The sequence below is a fragment of the Eptesicus fuscus genome, chromosome 2 (assembly GCF_027574615.1).
Source record: "Eptesicus fuscus isolate TK198812 chromosome 2, DD_ASM_mEF_20220401, whole genome shotgun sequence".
Classification (NCBI taxonomy): Eukaryota; Metazoa; Chordata; class Mammalia; order Chiroptera; family Vespertilionidae; genus Eptesicus; species Eptesicus fuscus.
The window spans coordinates 40958256-40974799 of NC_072474.1; the positions used below are offsets into that span (position 1 = coordinate 40958256).

General features: G+C 44.6%; 1 protein-coding gene across 1 annotated transcript; it reads left to right on the top strand.

The window, feature by feature from the left end:
• Positions 1-1853: 1853 nt before the first annotated feature.
• PLA2G12A (phospholipase A2 group XIIA) lies at positions 1854-14767 on the top strand. The gene is made up of 4 exons (XM_008150276.3): positions 1854-2264; positions 9881-9957; positions 10970-11135; positions 13733-14767. Exons 1-4 carry the CDS (start codon positions 2057-2059, stop codon positions 13849-13851), a joined length of 570 nt encoding a protein of 189 aa, XP_008148498.2. The 5' UTR covers positions 1854-2056; the 3' UTR covers positions 13852-14767.
• Positions 14768-16544: the final 1777 nt, after the last annotated feature.

Sequence of the window (16544 nt, forward strand, 5' to 3'; positions counted from 1 at the left end):
GCCTTCTGGGGGCTGGAACCAGGTTACCTTGTTATATTCTGTTTTTCTTTTTGGGAGACTTAGTCCCTACCAGGGAGACTTATTCCCTACCAGGCAGTTTCTCTGAAGACTGGAAAGAACCAAGCCTGGTTTAAGGGTTATGGTAGTGGTGTTGGGGGGAGAGGGGGTCGAAGCGGGGAGGGGCTCAGAAGTAATCCAGTCCAACATCCATCCACATTGTAGAGATGAAAAAAAAAAAAAAACTCCAGAAAGCGAAAGGAGACAATTCTATATACATTCCTTTTCCAAATGTGTTGAAACATGCTGTCCAAAGTAAAGGAAAAATAACATTTGGCATCTTGTGAGGGCAGAAAGAGGCCTTGGTTTGACTGGGCAGTGTCCTGTGACTTCCCACCTCCACTCCTTCCCTGGAAAAGGAGGATACTACCACCGGGTCGCATTTCTCATCTTCCTCCACTACGGTGCCAGTGGACCACAGCCCAAGGGCACCTTGCTGAAGGGCTGAGTAAAGCTGGGGCTTGGGGTTGGGCTACTTCCATCTGCCGAGAGGGGCGCCTGTTTCTAACTGGCCCAAAGGCTGCATCCCTGTAAGCGGTGCTCTGAATGTGAGAGATCGTGTAGGTCAAGTGCATGGCAGAGTCAGCGCTCAGTACAGAAGGATATCATTCTTAAGAACTCTGCACAGCGCAATTATTATAAACTCCTGAAGCTTGTTACAGACACAAAATGCCAACCTAGAATTTATCCGTAATTCCTTTTTTTAAATATACTTTATTGATTTCAGAGAGGAAGGGAGAGGGAGAGAGAGAAACATCAATGATGAGAGAGAATCATTTATTGGCTACCTCCTGCAAGCCCCCTACTGGGGACCGAGCCCGAAACCCAGGCATGTGCCCTTGGCCGGAATGGAACCTGGGACCCTTCAATCTGCAGGCCGGTGCTCTATCCATTGAACCAAACCAGCTAGGGCTTATCCGTAATTCTTATAGAAAGGCCGCTCCTATTCCCAACACTTGCAATACTGCCCTGGAACTTACTGCAAGATTCTTGATAACTGCCAGGATATTAAGATAACCGGATATTTATAGCTCTGGTAAAAATTATTGCAATTGTTATTTAAGGATATTGCACAGCGCTGGGGGGCGGGGGTGGGGTGGGGGGAATAACACAGAGAAACGTCACTTGAGCTATCAAGTGACAAAATATCTTGAGTAGGAAAAATGACTTATAAAAGATTTTTTTAAACTGCATTCGTTAAAACTGCTTCTTCCTCACCCGGGCGAAAAGACTTATGGTTTTAATTGCCAAATCATTTTCTTCTTCCAGGATTTCTAAACCAGCACCTAGCTCACCCTCACCCTCGCGAGTCAGGCACCGCCCCAGCCTTGGCGGCCTGTCTGGGCCCCCTCTCCCCCTACTGCGGCCCCCCGGGCGGGAGGATCACAGCTGGGCCCCCCGCAGCGATCTCTACAGGGGGCCCCAGTTCTCCGACGTTGTCCACCCCTAGTGTAACTTGTCCCCCGGGGTAGCTGGGCTGAACCCCAGCAGACCAGCTTTCTTCACGGGGCTTCTCCACCGGCGGCACCCTACAACCACCGGGGGAGCTTTTTAAAAATGCAGGTGCCCACTGCCTCCGGGACTCACTTGATCAGCCTGCGGGGTGCAGGGGGGGTGCTGTATGAGTTTGTAGGTCCGCACGACCCGCTCAAGCAGTGCTAACGGGAGCCGGGGCGCAGGCCGCCGGGACGTGCCGCGCGGCCAGGTGGGCGTGGAGGCCGCCGCTGCGGCCGCGGTCGCGCGCTCGCACCTCCCCGCCTCCCGGGCGCCCCTCGCTCGGGCGCAGGCGCACAGGGCGCACAGGGCGCCGCCTCCCGCGGGAGCGCACGGACGCGGCGAGGGCCCGCCCCCCGGCCGGGGCAGGAGGCGCGGGCGTGGAGCTGGCCTCGGGGGAGCGCGGAGCCCGTGCCGCGGCCGAGGGCGCCCAGCGGCTCTGTGGGGGCGCGCCCGTCGCGCGGCTCTGGGGGCCGGTGGGTCCCGACGCGGCTGGGCGTTGCGGATGGCCCTGCCCCCGTGGCCCGCGCTCGCGGTCCTCCTCCTGGTCCTCACCGCGGCGCTCAGGTGCCAGGAGCAGGCCCAGTCCACCGACTGGAGGGCCACCCTGAAGACCATCCGGAACGGCGTGCACAAGATCGACACGTACCTGAACGCCGCCCTGGACCTGCTGGGCGGCGAGGACGGGCTCTGCCAGTACAAGTGCAGCGACGGTGAGCGGGGACCCCTCGCTGCGAGGCCAGCTCGGGGCTGCTGGGGGCCGGAGGCCGTGGAGTGGGACCGGCCAGGCGGACCTCGACGCTGTCCTCTGGCCGTGGGAGCCCTCACCCCTGCCAGGGTCCTGCCGTTCTTGGCACCGAGCCACCTGGCTTCACGTCGCACCTCGTTAGTTAGAATGTGGGAGCGCGCCTCGGCGTGCGCCCTCCGCCCTGTGTTCCCCGCTTCGGACGTTCTTGTTTTTGTTTGGAGTTGCACAAGGTTGCCTGAGAACTTAGTGCCCTACGCATCACGGGAATGGAGTGGAACACGTTAATTTCAGCTCTATAATTAGCTCCTTAGATAAGTCAGCTGAAGATGCGAAACATACTGAGAATTGTAAAGTCATGATGGTTTAACTTTCTCAAGAATGGGTTTAATTTTTTCTTTTTTCCTGCAGAACTAAAGAAAATAAGTTGCGACCTTTGTACAGACTTTTTGGTGTACTCTATGGTTGAGAAAGAGTTCCGATAACTCTTCTAGAAAATTAGTCCATCAAGACTTGACAGTCATTTATTTTCTGTCAAGTCTTGATAAATATCAGTGGTGCCTCCTCCTTATTTTGCTTAATATTAATATAATTACTTTGATTTACTTTTTCATATTTTTAAACTTACGTTTGAATGTGAGGACTTGTTTGGTGGCATTCTTGGTACTAATAAACTCAGTATTTCGGGCAGAGGTTTTTCTTGTACTAGTTCAGATAAAGTACTTGGGCTTCTCTTTGGAAATTCAAGATTCCAGTAAGAGTAGACAAGGTCTCGACCTAGATAATGCTTAGCAGCTCGAAAGAATAGGGAGCTCAGTGACTTGAATGGTGAAACCAGGTTGTGTGTAGGTGAATTTACAAGGAACCTATGTCACGTGAAACTGTGATGCCACCTGCGGCCTGTAACTCTCAAAATAATTTCTAGTTTTATGTGAATGGAATGAAAGAATGCGCTGTATCTTATATGCCATGAAGTTGTAAATGTTGCATTCCTTCCCAACATGTTGCCTAAATGTTACCATCGCTATGTCCTCAGGGAAGATGTTTTTGTTCTGGTAGAGCTTGTTAGGAGGAATAAGTAAATAATTTGAAGATTAAATGGTTGCCTTTTCCTCAGGCTGATGTCATAGTTTTGCTTCTCATCCCCATTCATTATACACATATTAGAGTGCCTGTTGTGTGTTAGGTGTCCCACCAGTTGGAGATTTTGCATTGAACAAAACAGACAAAATTTCTGTCCGTGTAGCTTACCTTCTGGTGGGGAGAGATAGTCAGTAAACTAATGAACAAGTAAAATAAGCCCAATAGGCAGTGTGTGTAGGTCTGAAGAGCTTTGAGAACAAGAAAACACCAGTGGTGGTATTGGGAGGGAGTTTGTTCTTTTAAATCGGTCGTTCAGGGAAACTCTCACAGATAAGAAAATATTTGAGAAGAACTTGGAAAATGGAGAAGGCGATGAACTGGGGAAAGAACAGCAAATGCAAAGGACCTGAGGAGGAAAACCAGTGGAGGATGACTCCGTGGTTTTGGCCTGAGCAGAGGAAGGATGCCGTTGCCATTTACAGAGACAGGAAAACTTGGAAGGAGTGGTCTTCATAAACTTACTATGTTTGAGTCAAGGATTCTAGAGTTTCTGTATGGTTATATTTTATTTTTTTTTAAATATTTTTATTGATTTCAGAGAGGGAGAGAAAGAAACATCACCGTTCGGTCACTGGGCTTTTATTATATAGGACTAGAGGCTCAGTGCACGAAATTCGTGCACTCGGGGGTGGGGGTCCCTCAGCCCAGCCTGCACCCTCTCGCAGTCCAGAAGCCCCACCATCAATCGCCCCAAAGAGGTAGGCCCTGCCCACCCAGCTGGGGCTCCACAATGGATCACCCCCGCAGAGGGAGGCCCCGCCCACCTGCCGCAGCCCACCGGTCAGTGGCCTGGGCCTCCTCTGTGGGATGTTCATGGGGTGATGGCAGGGCCCCCGAGCAATCTCATTGCACCCTCCTTGGCTGGCCTGGCGCCAGTGGGTGTCATAGCATGGTCATCTGGACGGTTGTTCCGCTGTTCGGCTATTCCGTCGATTGCATATTACGCTTTTATTATTATAGATAGTGGGCATGTTTTTGTTTTCCCCTGACTTCATTTATGTCTAACAATTCTGTCATTCAAAAGTTTTTTTCCTGATGTATCCTAATAGTGAGACACAGCTGAAACATATGCTAACTGTCCTAGGCTGTATTAATACAAGTACTATATCTAGCTCAAAATAGATCCATACCTAATGGTGTTCAGTTTGTCATTTAAAGAGATGTGACACATTAGAAATGATTATAGTCTTTGGAGGATAATGAATGCTCACCAAAGTCAAAAGAGACTGAAGGATGAACAGTAGTACCAGTTTATCTGTTTATAATGAGTATTATAACTGCCTGGGGATTTGCCTTCCACGTCTTCTGCTCATTCATTTATTCATTCATTCACTCATCAACAAATATTTATTGAGGAGCTAACCATGTGCCAGGCACTGTTCTAGACATTGAGAGCACAAAACAGACAAAAATTCCTACCCTCAAGGACTTTATATTTTAGTATGTGGAGGGAGATAATCTATACTAATAAAAGGGTAATATGCTAATTAGAATGGACATCTTCCAGACATCTTTCTGGACAAAACCACAGTGGCAGGGGCCGATGTAGAGGCAGTTAGGGGCGATCAGGCCAGCAGGGAAAAGCAGTTAGGGGATGGTCAAGTCAGCAGGGAGGAGCAGCTAGGGGATGATCAGGCCAGCAGGGGAGGGAAATTAGGGGGCAATCAGGCAGGCAAGGGAGGACAGTTAGGGGGTGATCAGGCTGGCAGGGAGGGCAGTGAGGGGGCGATCATGTCAGGAGGGGAGGGCAGTTAGGGGAGATCAGGCTGGCAGGGGAGGGAAGTTAGGGGCAATCAAGCCAGCAGGCAGAGGTGGTTAGGGGCAATCAGGTAGGCAGGCAGGCAGGCAGGTGAGCAGTTACGAGCCAGTGGTCCTGGATTGTGAGAGGGATGTCCGACTGCCTGTGGGATCGGGCCTAAACCAGCAGTTGGACATCCCCTAAGGGGTCCTGAATTGAAGAGGGTGCAAGCCAGGCTGAGGGACCCCCCCATGCACAAATTTTGTGCACTGGGTATCTAGTAAATGAAATAAGTAGCTTAGTGATATACTAGTAGTATGTTAGGAGGTCATAATGTGCTACAAATGGTATGGTCAGAGAAGACCTGGTGAGAAGGAGAGGGAGTAACTAGATATCGGGGGAAGAGCATTGAACCTATAGAGGAACAGCGGTTCAATGGTACTGTGGCACCTGGAGTGTCTGTGGAACAGCAGAGGTCAGGTATGATGGAACAGTGAGGAAGAAAGGAAGAGGAAGGAGAGAATAGTAAGGAGACAAGGACAGAGAAGTCGAGGTGTGGGGAGCAGATTTACATAAAGCTTATTGACATTGAAAGGACTTTAGCATGTATTCTGAATATGGTAAGAAGCCATAGATAGTGTTTTGGCAGAGGAAAAACTCCACCAGACTTATTTTTATAGACTCTTTCAGGTTCATTGTTGACATTGGACTGTAGCTGGAAGAGGGATGGGGTGGAGAAACCAAAGTAGAGCGACTATTGGGGAGGTTAAGGCAACAATCCAGGGTGGCTTGGAGCAGGATAATAGCATTGGAGGTGGTAAGTGGTTAGATTCTGAATATTTTGAAGAGAGAGTCAACAGGATATGCTGAAGAATTGGATGTGGGTTATAAGAACACACGAGAGTAAAAAATGGCTAATGTTTTTTTCCCTGAGCCCTTGAAGGGGATGGAGTTGCTATTACTTGAGTAAAGGAACAGGTTTGAGGGTGAATGTCAGGAGGTACATCTTAAGTTTGAAGTGCCCATTAGACAGCCATGTGGTTAGTATATTGTCATCTATCGGCCCTTTTAAGTAGAAAGCGAAAACATAAACAGTTGTCCTTAAGAATGAAGGACTAAAAGGAGGAGGGAAAGGAGCACAGTGACTTAGCCTCAGGCATCTACCATCACCCTCCAAGGCCCCAGAAACAACACCCCTTCTTGGACAGTGCTGGAAAAATAAGACCAACTTCTGTCATTGGCCTCTTTTCTAGATCTAGCATACCCATTCCCTCTGTACATGTGATTCTTCAGACTCAGTGGGGCAGCCTATAGCCTTCTGCCTTCATGAGGTTGTTCTAGTACACTTCTTCAGGTTCTACTTGATCATCTCATTTGAGCATGAGAGTCTTAGCAACACATTTAAATCAATTTTAGATCATTACTTCGAGAGGATTATTTACTTTGGCTGATTTCTAGAAGGGTTGCTTTTTGCCCCCTCACTTTATTTTGGAAGGTAAACTTACCTTTAAGTCTCCTAGTAATAAATGTTAGTTGAATGAAAGTTGGTGAAATACTTTGTGTTTCTCCCAACTATCCAATTATGAGGTGGTTTTTGTAGTAACTGGATATATTTCATTTTTAGAAGTAAAGATAAATGGTTGCCTCAAATGTTTAAAAGTACCATATGAAATGGGGAATTGGCTTGTTTTGTGTTCTCCAAGAGGCAGAGGATTGCTCACAGGTAGAATTTACAAGAAAACGGAATTTAACAGTGCCATTCCACAATGGAACAGGCTATTTCTTGCTACTGAAGGAGGATTGTGGGAAACATTCAAAGGGAACGTAGGTGACTGGTTCGTGGAAATGATTTCTATATTATAAGAGGAGAGATATTTCTAAAGTACCTTTGAAAATTTAAGATGGATGATAATGTCACCTTTCACTTTGTTACTGAACCATTGGTACTATTAGGGAGAGTATAAGTAGAGTAATATGGTTCACCAAGTTTATTTCTGACCTTTTTCCTTAGATGGCAAAGGAGTATATTTGTGAAATGATTGGCCTGAGTCTGGGCTAGAATGTATAGTTCTGTAAGGTCTTATCTATGTATATGATAGGCTAATATGCTAAGTGTCCCTCCCTCTATCTGACCGGTCACTGTGATGTGCACTGACCACCAGGGGGCAGATGCTCAATGCAGGAGCTGCCGAGCTGCAGTGACTTGGCAGTGGCAGTTCTTGGGTGACACTCCCTGAAACCAGAGAGGAGGGAGCTCAATTCCTCACAGAGCCACACGATTCCATCTTCGGCTATGGGTTATGTTGTTGCTGGATCATTGTCGGCCCCGAATCTGGTTTACTGCACACTTGCATTTGCATTCCACAATCTGTATGACAGCAAATTTGCAGAGTGCCCTCTCTCACTCCAGGACCCCTCAGGGATGTCAGAGAGCCAGTTTCAGCCCAATCCCCACAGGCCAGGCCAAGGGACTCCACCCATGGCAAATGTTCCATGTTTCCTTGCACACTGATGTTTCTCTCTCTCCCTCTCTCTCCCTGTCTCTCTAAAATGAATAAAAGCATGTCCTCGGGTGAGACTGAGACCCTGCTCACAACGCAGATGCCTTTCAAGCCATGGCACCACCGAAGGTGCGGCTGGCCTGGGAGGGACCACAGGAGGTTGGCTCCAGGGTGTGTCCAGCCTGTCTTGCCCAGTCCTGCCCCACCAGCCACTGTCTAATTAATTTCCTTTCAATGTGCACAAATCTGTGCACCAGGTCACTAGTCCTATATAATAAAAGCCTAATATACTAACTGTCTGACTGTTCGTTCAACCGTTCAACCAGTCGCTGTGATGCACACTGACCACCAGGAGGCAGGCGCTCTGACCGGTAGGTTAGCTTGCTGTTTGGGGTCCGGCCAATCAGGACTGGGCGAGATGGGCCGGAATGCCCTGGAGCCCTCCCGCGATCCCTCCCCAGCCCCGATCATGCACCAGTGGGGTCCCTTGGCCTGGCTGCACCCTTTCACAATCCGAGACCCCTGACCCCTGGGGGGATGTCTGCAGGCCAGTCTGAGGGGCCCCACTGGTGCACAAATTCGTGCACTGGGCCTCTAGTAATGGTATAAAGGTCTTATATTAAGGTAGAGTACACCCCACCACCACCACCTTATCTGCAGCTTCACTTTCCACAGTTTAGTTAATCTCAGTCAACTGCTGTCTGATAATATTAAATGGAAAAGTCCAGAAACAAACAATTCATACGTTTTATTTTTTTATTTTTTTGTTAATCCTCACCCAAGGATATATTTCCATTTTTAGAGAGACTGGAAGGGAGAGACAGAGAAAGAGAGACATCGATGTGAGAGAGACACTTCGATTGGTTGCCTCCTGCACGCATCCCATCCAGAGCCAGGGGTTGAGGTATGTGCCTTTGACCAAAACTGAACCCAAGAGCCTTCAGTCCGCAGACCAACGCTCTATTCACTGAGCAAAACCGGCGAGGGCAACAATTCATAAGTTCTAAATTGTACACCAGCCCTGGCTGGTTTGGCTCAGTTAGTTCCAGCGTTCTCCTGTACACCAAAAGGTCACGGGTTCAGTTCTCAGGCAGGTCACATACTCAGGTTGTGGGTTTGATCCCAGGTCGGGGTGCGTGTGGGAGGCAAACGTTCCATGTTCCCTTGCACACTGATGTTTCTCTCTCTCTCTCTCTCTCTCTCTCTCTCTCTTCCCCCCCCCTCACTCTCTCCCTCTCTCCCTCCCTCCCTCTCTCTTCCTCTCTCCCTTTCTCTAAAATGAGGATTAAATATTTATGTTAGAATGTTCAGGAAAATAGGGTGGATTTCTTTCATACATATGGACTCAATCTGACATATAACCTCTGAAATTTCCAGAAAGCCAGAATAAGCTTTTGTATGTTATAGGTTTACCAATATAATTACATTCTGTGAACTACCACAAATGTGTATGAGTATACATTTGTACATATTTCACTACAGGAGAAATAAAAATAATTAGGTAGAGTGGAACATTTGAGATCTTGTTCCCTGGCATATATCATCAATTTGGCTCAAATAAACTCTTTTTTAAAATATATTTTTATTGATTTCAGAGAGGAAGGGAGAGGAAGAGAGAGAGAGAAACATCAATGATGAGAGAGTATCATTGATTGGCTGCCTCCTGTATGTTGGACCGAGCCCGCAACCCAGGCATGTGCCCTTGACCGGAATCGAACCTGGGACCCTTCAGTCTGCAGGCCAACGCTCTATCCACTGAGCCAAACCGGCTAGGGCTTCAAATAAACTCTTATAAAAATTCTCAAGCCTGTCTAGTGTGGCTCAGTGGTTGAGCATCAACCCATGAACCGAGAGGTCACTGGTTCGATTCCTGGTCCGGGCACATGCCCATGTTGCAGGCTCGATCCCTAGTAGGGGGCATGCAGAAGGCATCTGATTCATGTTTCTCTCTCATCAATGTTTCTATTTCTCTATCCCTCTCCCTCTCTCTCTAAAATCAATAAAAACATATTTCAGATTTCTCAAAAAAAAATAATTAGGTAGACAAATTAGCATTCTCAAGTTCATCAGAATAAAGACATACTATGTCAGCATCCAAATATTAAGTGTTCCCAAGACTCCTCTAGCACATTGTAAACTTTTTTGTGTATGTATTTTCTATCATATTTGAAAATTAATTATGATACCATTTATATTTTCTAGGATCTAAGCCCTTCCCACGTTATGGTTTTAAACCTTCCCCGCCGAATGGATGTGGCTCTCCACTATTTGGTGTTCAAGTAAATATTATTTTTTATTTGATAAGTTTTATGATAGGCTCTGTAATACTCTTAATAATGCAAGACTATCAATGTGTTCTCAGGTTCACAAATAATTTTGCCTGTTGTAGTAGTGATCAGGTTTACTATATTCTTTCATAGCTAAAAACACATTTAAGTCCTAACGAAACTAAATGTAGTAAAATTCATGTTTTATTTTTAAATTTTGGAGATGTTAATACCATTTAAATGATATTTCCTCATGTATAAATGTGGTTTAATATAGAAGTAAGACTACTTAAGATGAAAAAGTATAGATAAGACATAATATTTTCTGTATTAGAACGAGGCTAAGTGAGATAGCTGTGTGCTTGTGGTAGGGCAAGCTGGATCTGAGCCAAGTGTAATGGGGAAAAATGTTTATGAGAGTAGATTCCTAGACACAAAGATTTTGCATTTAAATTAATTTTAAATAGTTAAAGGTAAATTATAGATGCAAAGGAGAAATATTTTTAGGGATTGGATGAACAATTAAAGATTAAACCTCAAAACAACAAACAAAATTTGAGTTGTAGGAGCTTAAAAATTTTTCAGTGACATTTCATATGAAGTACTAGTACATTTTATTGGGAGAGGAGGCACAAAACACTTTGGAATATCCAAAAGTCATACTTGCCTAGCCCCTGGAGAACACTTTTAATGCTCTTAGCTATACTTTTATGTTTTTAAAACTATGTTTTGTGCTTTGGACAATTGGAAGATGTGTTTGTTACCGCAGGTATCTGTGACTATTCTAACATTGCCAAATAGGAAGCTTTGAGGCAGGCTGAGAGGAAGATTGCAGAGTAACATGGGTGGGTGCGGTGAGAGTCATGGAAAGGTACATAAAATGGAAGACATTTGTAGGCAGAAATAGATTTTAGAAATTATACAGCAGTCATTGTCATTGATTCCTCTTTGATAGTTGAATGCAGAACTTCCGCAGAGGAGTTTTGATTTCGTCAGTAATAATCCATCCAAATGCCTCTTTCAGCTTAATATTGGCATCCCTTCCCTGACAAAGTGCTGCAACCACCACGACAGGTGCTATGAGACCTGTGGCGAAAGCAAGAACGACTGTGATGAGGAGTTCCAGCACTGCCTCTCCAAGATCTGCCGAGAGGTGCAGAAAACACTAGGACTAGCTCAGCACGTTCAGGGTGAGGATGATCCGGCGGGTAGGGACCAGTGCAGTTTGCCAAGTTTTATTAATGCTTCGTGCTTTAGTACAGGATTTACCAATAGAAATCTTCCCCTCTACATTACGTTCTCTATTGTAACACAGCCCCTTCAATTTTCTGAGATGAGAACTCAGTGGTTTTGTAATCAGACATGATTTGTAGCCATGGAAGCAAAAAGTGTTAGGGAACCTTGGGAGGAGGGACTGTGAGGCAGAGAAGAATTCATGTAAGATCTTGCAAACCCTGGACCCAGTGAATTAAGAGGAGTAGAATTGGGCCTACCTGGCGTGGCCCCGTGGTTGAGCATCAACCTATGAATCAGGAGGTCACGGTTTGATTCCCGGTCAGGGCACATGCCCGGGTTGCAGGCTGATCAATGATTCTCTCTCTCATCATTGATCTTTCCATCTCTCTCTACATCTCCCTTCCTCTCTGAAATCAATGTAAAAAGAATATCTTTTTTAAAAAAAGAGTAGGATTGGATTTAGAGTAGAAAGTTCTAGAAGATTTGAGTCTTAACTCTTATCTCTTCATATGTATCTGTCAGGAGGATCCTCCAAACCACCCCCAGGTTCAGTGGTTTGCTAGGAGGACTTAGGACTCAGCATATAATCGTTCTCATGGTAATGATTATCACAGTGAAGGGATACAAGGCAAAAGTCAGCTAAGGGAAAAGGTGTTTCACTCTCTCATTTATAGATGAGAATGGTAACATACCTCTCAGAGTTGTCAGAAGGGTAACATGAGACATTTGTGGAATACACATCACTGTACAGTTACTGTCAGTTACGAGATTTCTTTACTCTGAAGCCAAAAAAATGTACCACACACTGAAAACAAAGAAGGGCAACGAGAAGGGGCACAAAAGGAAACTAAGTTCTTAGACACTTTGCATAACAGACGGTGCTGGATACTTTTGTCATGTTTTCACTCATGTTTACAAAAGTCCAAAAGTAGGTCAGTTTTACCCATTTTCAAGGAAGGAAATCGAGGTTCAGAAAGAAGTAACTTGCCCCAAGTTACGTGCTTCTGACTCTAAAACTTGTGTTCGTCTACTACAGTATTCCCAACGTAGCCTCATAGGTCTGACTCTGAAACCCTACTAATAACTATTAAGGAAGTGAACTTGAACTCACAGCCTCTGAATCCCTTGCATGCTTTCGGCTGAGGTAAACTTGTACAGCTGAAGCACAGGTGGATGTATTTCCTGTGTCCTGATCTAAGGCCATGCTAACGTAGCTAAATGATGAAACCAAATTTCTTGCAATCTTTTATTTAATAATCAGAACCTTTATACTTCTGTGGTTGGTTGTGTTTCTTAATGGCACAGTCTTTTGTGGAACTTGGATAATGTCAAGATTTTGTAATGAAAATTTTCTTAATGTGAATATTTAAAACTGGAAGTATTTGGGCAACTAAAAGCCACTCTGTGTTATAAGTATAATATATTAGGATAATATCACCTGGGTGTTCCAAGGTAAATCCGTTATCATTTTTATAGTTTTAAAAAAATGTTTCTAACCCTACCAGAGGAAAAACACCTTTGATTCCTATGTCTCCCCTTCCAAGCTAGATTTGAATATTGATCAAAGAAAGAAACTTGTGTCCATTCATTTTAAGCATCTTAAATGATGTGTGATCAGTTTTTAGCTGCCATTGGCTAGAAGGAAATGTTTTGAGATTTCTCTGTTTTTTACCTTTATTTTTTCTGCATCTAAAAAACTTTCCTTGAAATGCAAACTTAAGAATGTTATCAGGCACCTCTAACAGTGATATTTTTCTGATGAAAGGAAAATGAGCCCTGGCCGGGTGGCTTAGTTGGTTGAAGCATCATCCTGTGTACACCAAAAGGTTGAGGGTTCGATTCCTGGTCAGGGCACATACCTAGGTTTTGAGTTTGATCTCCAATGGGGACTCGTTCAGGAGGCAACCAATCAATGTTTCTCTCTCACATCGATATTTCTCCCTCTCTCTTTAAAAATCAATAAACATATCCTCAGGTGAGGATAAAAAATAATAAATAGCCCTAGCCGGTAGCTCAGTGGTTGGAGAGTCAGCCTGCAGACTGAAGGGTCTTGAGTTCGATTCCAGTCAAGGACACGAACCTCGGTTGCAGGGCACGTGCGGGAAGCAATCAATTGATGTGTCTCTCTCACATTGATGATTCTCTCTGTGTGTCTCTCCCCCTCCCTTCCACTCTCTCTAAAAATCAGTGGTAAAAATATCCTCGGGTTTAACAAAAATGCATAAGGAAAATAATAAATAAGGAAAACTGACAGTGTTGAGCTGATTGTTCGGTGCTATTGCAAGAGACTCGTTTGTCTAGCACAGAAAATTGGGTTGACTATTTGCATGCAAACAACAAGTTGGTGCGTGGTGAAGAGGCTGAAACAGTCTTTGTATAGAAAGATACCAGTACACGTTACTGGTTTTCGAGGGTTTGGGGGCATTTTCATGAGCACACGTTTAAGTGCCCACAAAGGACGTGCTGGACACTGTGCTGGAACTTGTGACAGGTGAGGAGAGAGCGATCCTTTGCAGTTGCCCCACAGTAACGGCACTTCCTTCCCTTGCAGCATGTGAAACAACGGTGGAGCTCTTGTTTGACAGTGTGATACACTTGGGCTGTAAACCGTACCTGGACAGCCAGCGAGCCGCGTGTCGGTGTCGCTATGAAGAAAAAACGGATCTTTAAAGAAGATGCTGACCGGTGACAGCAGATGAGGATGAAAGCACATAATAACCCTTGGCAAAGAACTAATGTTTTTACAGCACAAAGGTGCCTTACTTTTGTGAAAGGGTTATTGTAAGACCTTATTTTGACATTAAAACTTGGAACTAAAGAGAAAAGGGGAGGCTGTGTTCCTGGATGGCGCTGCCCTAGCGTGCCAGACTGTGTTGACCAGTGTCGGAGAGAAATGCGTGTTAAGGGGTGAGTTTGTTTTTAAAGAAAGTTCTGTAACTTCGTTTTCACAACCGCATTTACCCCCAAAATGAGGTCAAATGTAAAATTCATAAGGTATGTTCAACATTATCTTATTTCGAAATACGGAGAGACCTTCACTCAGAAGTGTATTTGTTTACTATAAAAATTTAAATATACACTTATGCCTGGAAGGATCTGACTTTATTTTTTCTCTATTTTAATTAATACAAAATATGCTGTTTTTCTGTAGTCCATTGAGCATATGAATAAGTCACACTTCTATTAATGACAAGACTAATTACAAAGACAAAATTTCCATGTCTGTTTCTCTCATAAAATTGGAACCATTAGCTGGTGACCTCTTAAGGAGCAAAACCAGAATATGTAGGTATTATGTAATGTGCCCAGGAGGTGACATGAACAAAATTCAGAAGCACGGCCACTCCCATATTAGGAACCATTCATATGACAAATGTCATATTTTGTTACAATTTTTGCCTAAATTGGAGAAAAGATGAATTTAATGAGATAAATGAAAAGTTGTTTAACATACACATCAGAGCATTATATGCTGTTATGCTTTGATGTTTATTCCCTAGCTTGCTCCTCATAGTAGATTCTGGGAAATTTTGAAAAGACGGTAACCTTTCACTAAGAGAGGTCTTAATAAAAATTGTTCTTGGTATTGTTGTGTTTGTTTTTTTCAAGTCTAATGTTGGGATCAAAAGGGATGGAAAAGCAACTTACAAAGAACTGTCTTTTATAGATCGCTCATTTACATGAAAAATTATTAACTGACGTTTAAGAGCAAATCCCACAACCTCCACTGCCTCTGAAGATGTGAGCGTAGACAGCTCTTCAGCCCCTGGGAAAGTTCAGCTGTGTCCTCCATGCTCTTTGCTTACCACTGGCTGTTGACTTGCCTGAGCCCAGAATGCCAAGCCGTCCGTATCTTTTGGGTAGCCTGTGGCCACAGTTGTTAAGGCAAACTACTTGGAAAGTCAGAGAAATACACCACCAGGAGAAGGTACAAAAGATAAGGCCACCTTTTCATCCACTCTTCTTTTTTATTTTATTTTTTAAATTTTATTTATTTTATTGATTTCAGAGAAGGGAGAGGAAGAGAGAGATAGAAACATCAATGTTGAGAGAGAGAATCATTGATCAGCTGCCCCCCTGCACGTCCCCTATTTGGGATGGAGCCCACAACTCAGGCATGTGCCCTTGACTGGAATCAAACCTGGGACCCTTCAGTCCGCAGGCCAGTGTTCTAGCCACTGAGCCAAACCAGCTAGGGCTTCATCCACTCTTAGAGTTAACTGAAGCAAATTTACACAACAGCCAACCACCCAAGGAAGAGCTCAATTAAAGGCAACACTGAGTGCCCCATCACACTGATTTGCACACGGGCAGCATTTTATGAGTGAGGACAACATGCTTTGACTCAAGAAAAACCATAATTTATAGACTTTCCCCGTGCCCCCCAAAGTCCAGGCTCCCAATTTCTACATGAGTCCTTCCCCAAATTAGCTTTGATAAAAATTATGACAGAGACTTAACCTGGACACAATCAATCAGGAGGGAGGAGCTAGGGCTTTCGAGGAGGAGTTGTGTACGCTGTGTCACCTCCAGAACCCTGTTTCTACAGAGCTCTATGGATGGAACGGCGCCTCCCCTTAACCTCCCGTCCCTGAAGTTCCTTCTCCATCTTGGTCCAGTCCAGTGTGTGCATGCGGCTCACCATTGTCTGCATGCATCAGGTTGCAGTTCTTTATTTTACGCAAATTAGTGACAGGATAACCAGTTGATTCTGATTTCCAATCAACAGCTTGTTAACTTAAAAATAGTAAGTCAAAGTGGGAGGCAACAAGTATTTATTTGAGACCACAGAATTACAATCATAGAATTATGGCAAAAACCCAAATTGTGTTCCAATTTCAGGGTGAAAGCAATGGCTTTTTTATGACAAAAGGAAGAGAAATAATTATATAACTAGAAGGACTTTCTGTTGGTGTTATCAAGCTGTGTTACTCTTTAGCTATATAAGCATACTTCCTTTCATTGCATTTCACTTTATTGTGATTCACTGTCTTCATCAACATCCACCAGCAAAAAGATTTTAACTCACTGTATCTCTGGTTAAGAATTTTTTAAAATTGCATAATCATCAGTCCTCATGGGCAGAATATCTGCTTTCCTGTTAGCTTTACGGTTGTTTGTTTGTAAGACAGTGTTGCTTGGCCCGCTCCAAAGGTTATTTTGCCCAGTTCAAACATTGCAAAGGTTCTAGGAGCAAGATGTGCACGCAGCTCATCCGGAATGTCTGCTCTGGCTCTATTTTAAAATGACTCGCTCAACCTACGAAAGCCAGACTTAGAAATCCTGCAGTTGCCTCCAGTTTACTCTACAAACAGCATCAGAAATCCTGGAACTCACTCACTGGGAAAAGAACTACACGTTGT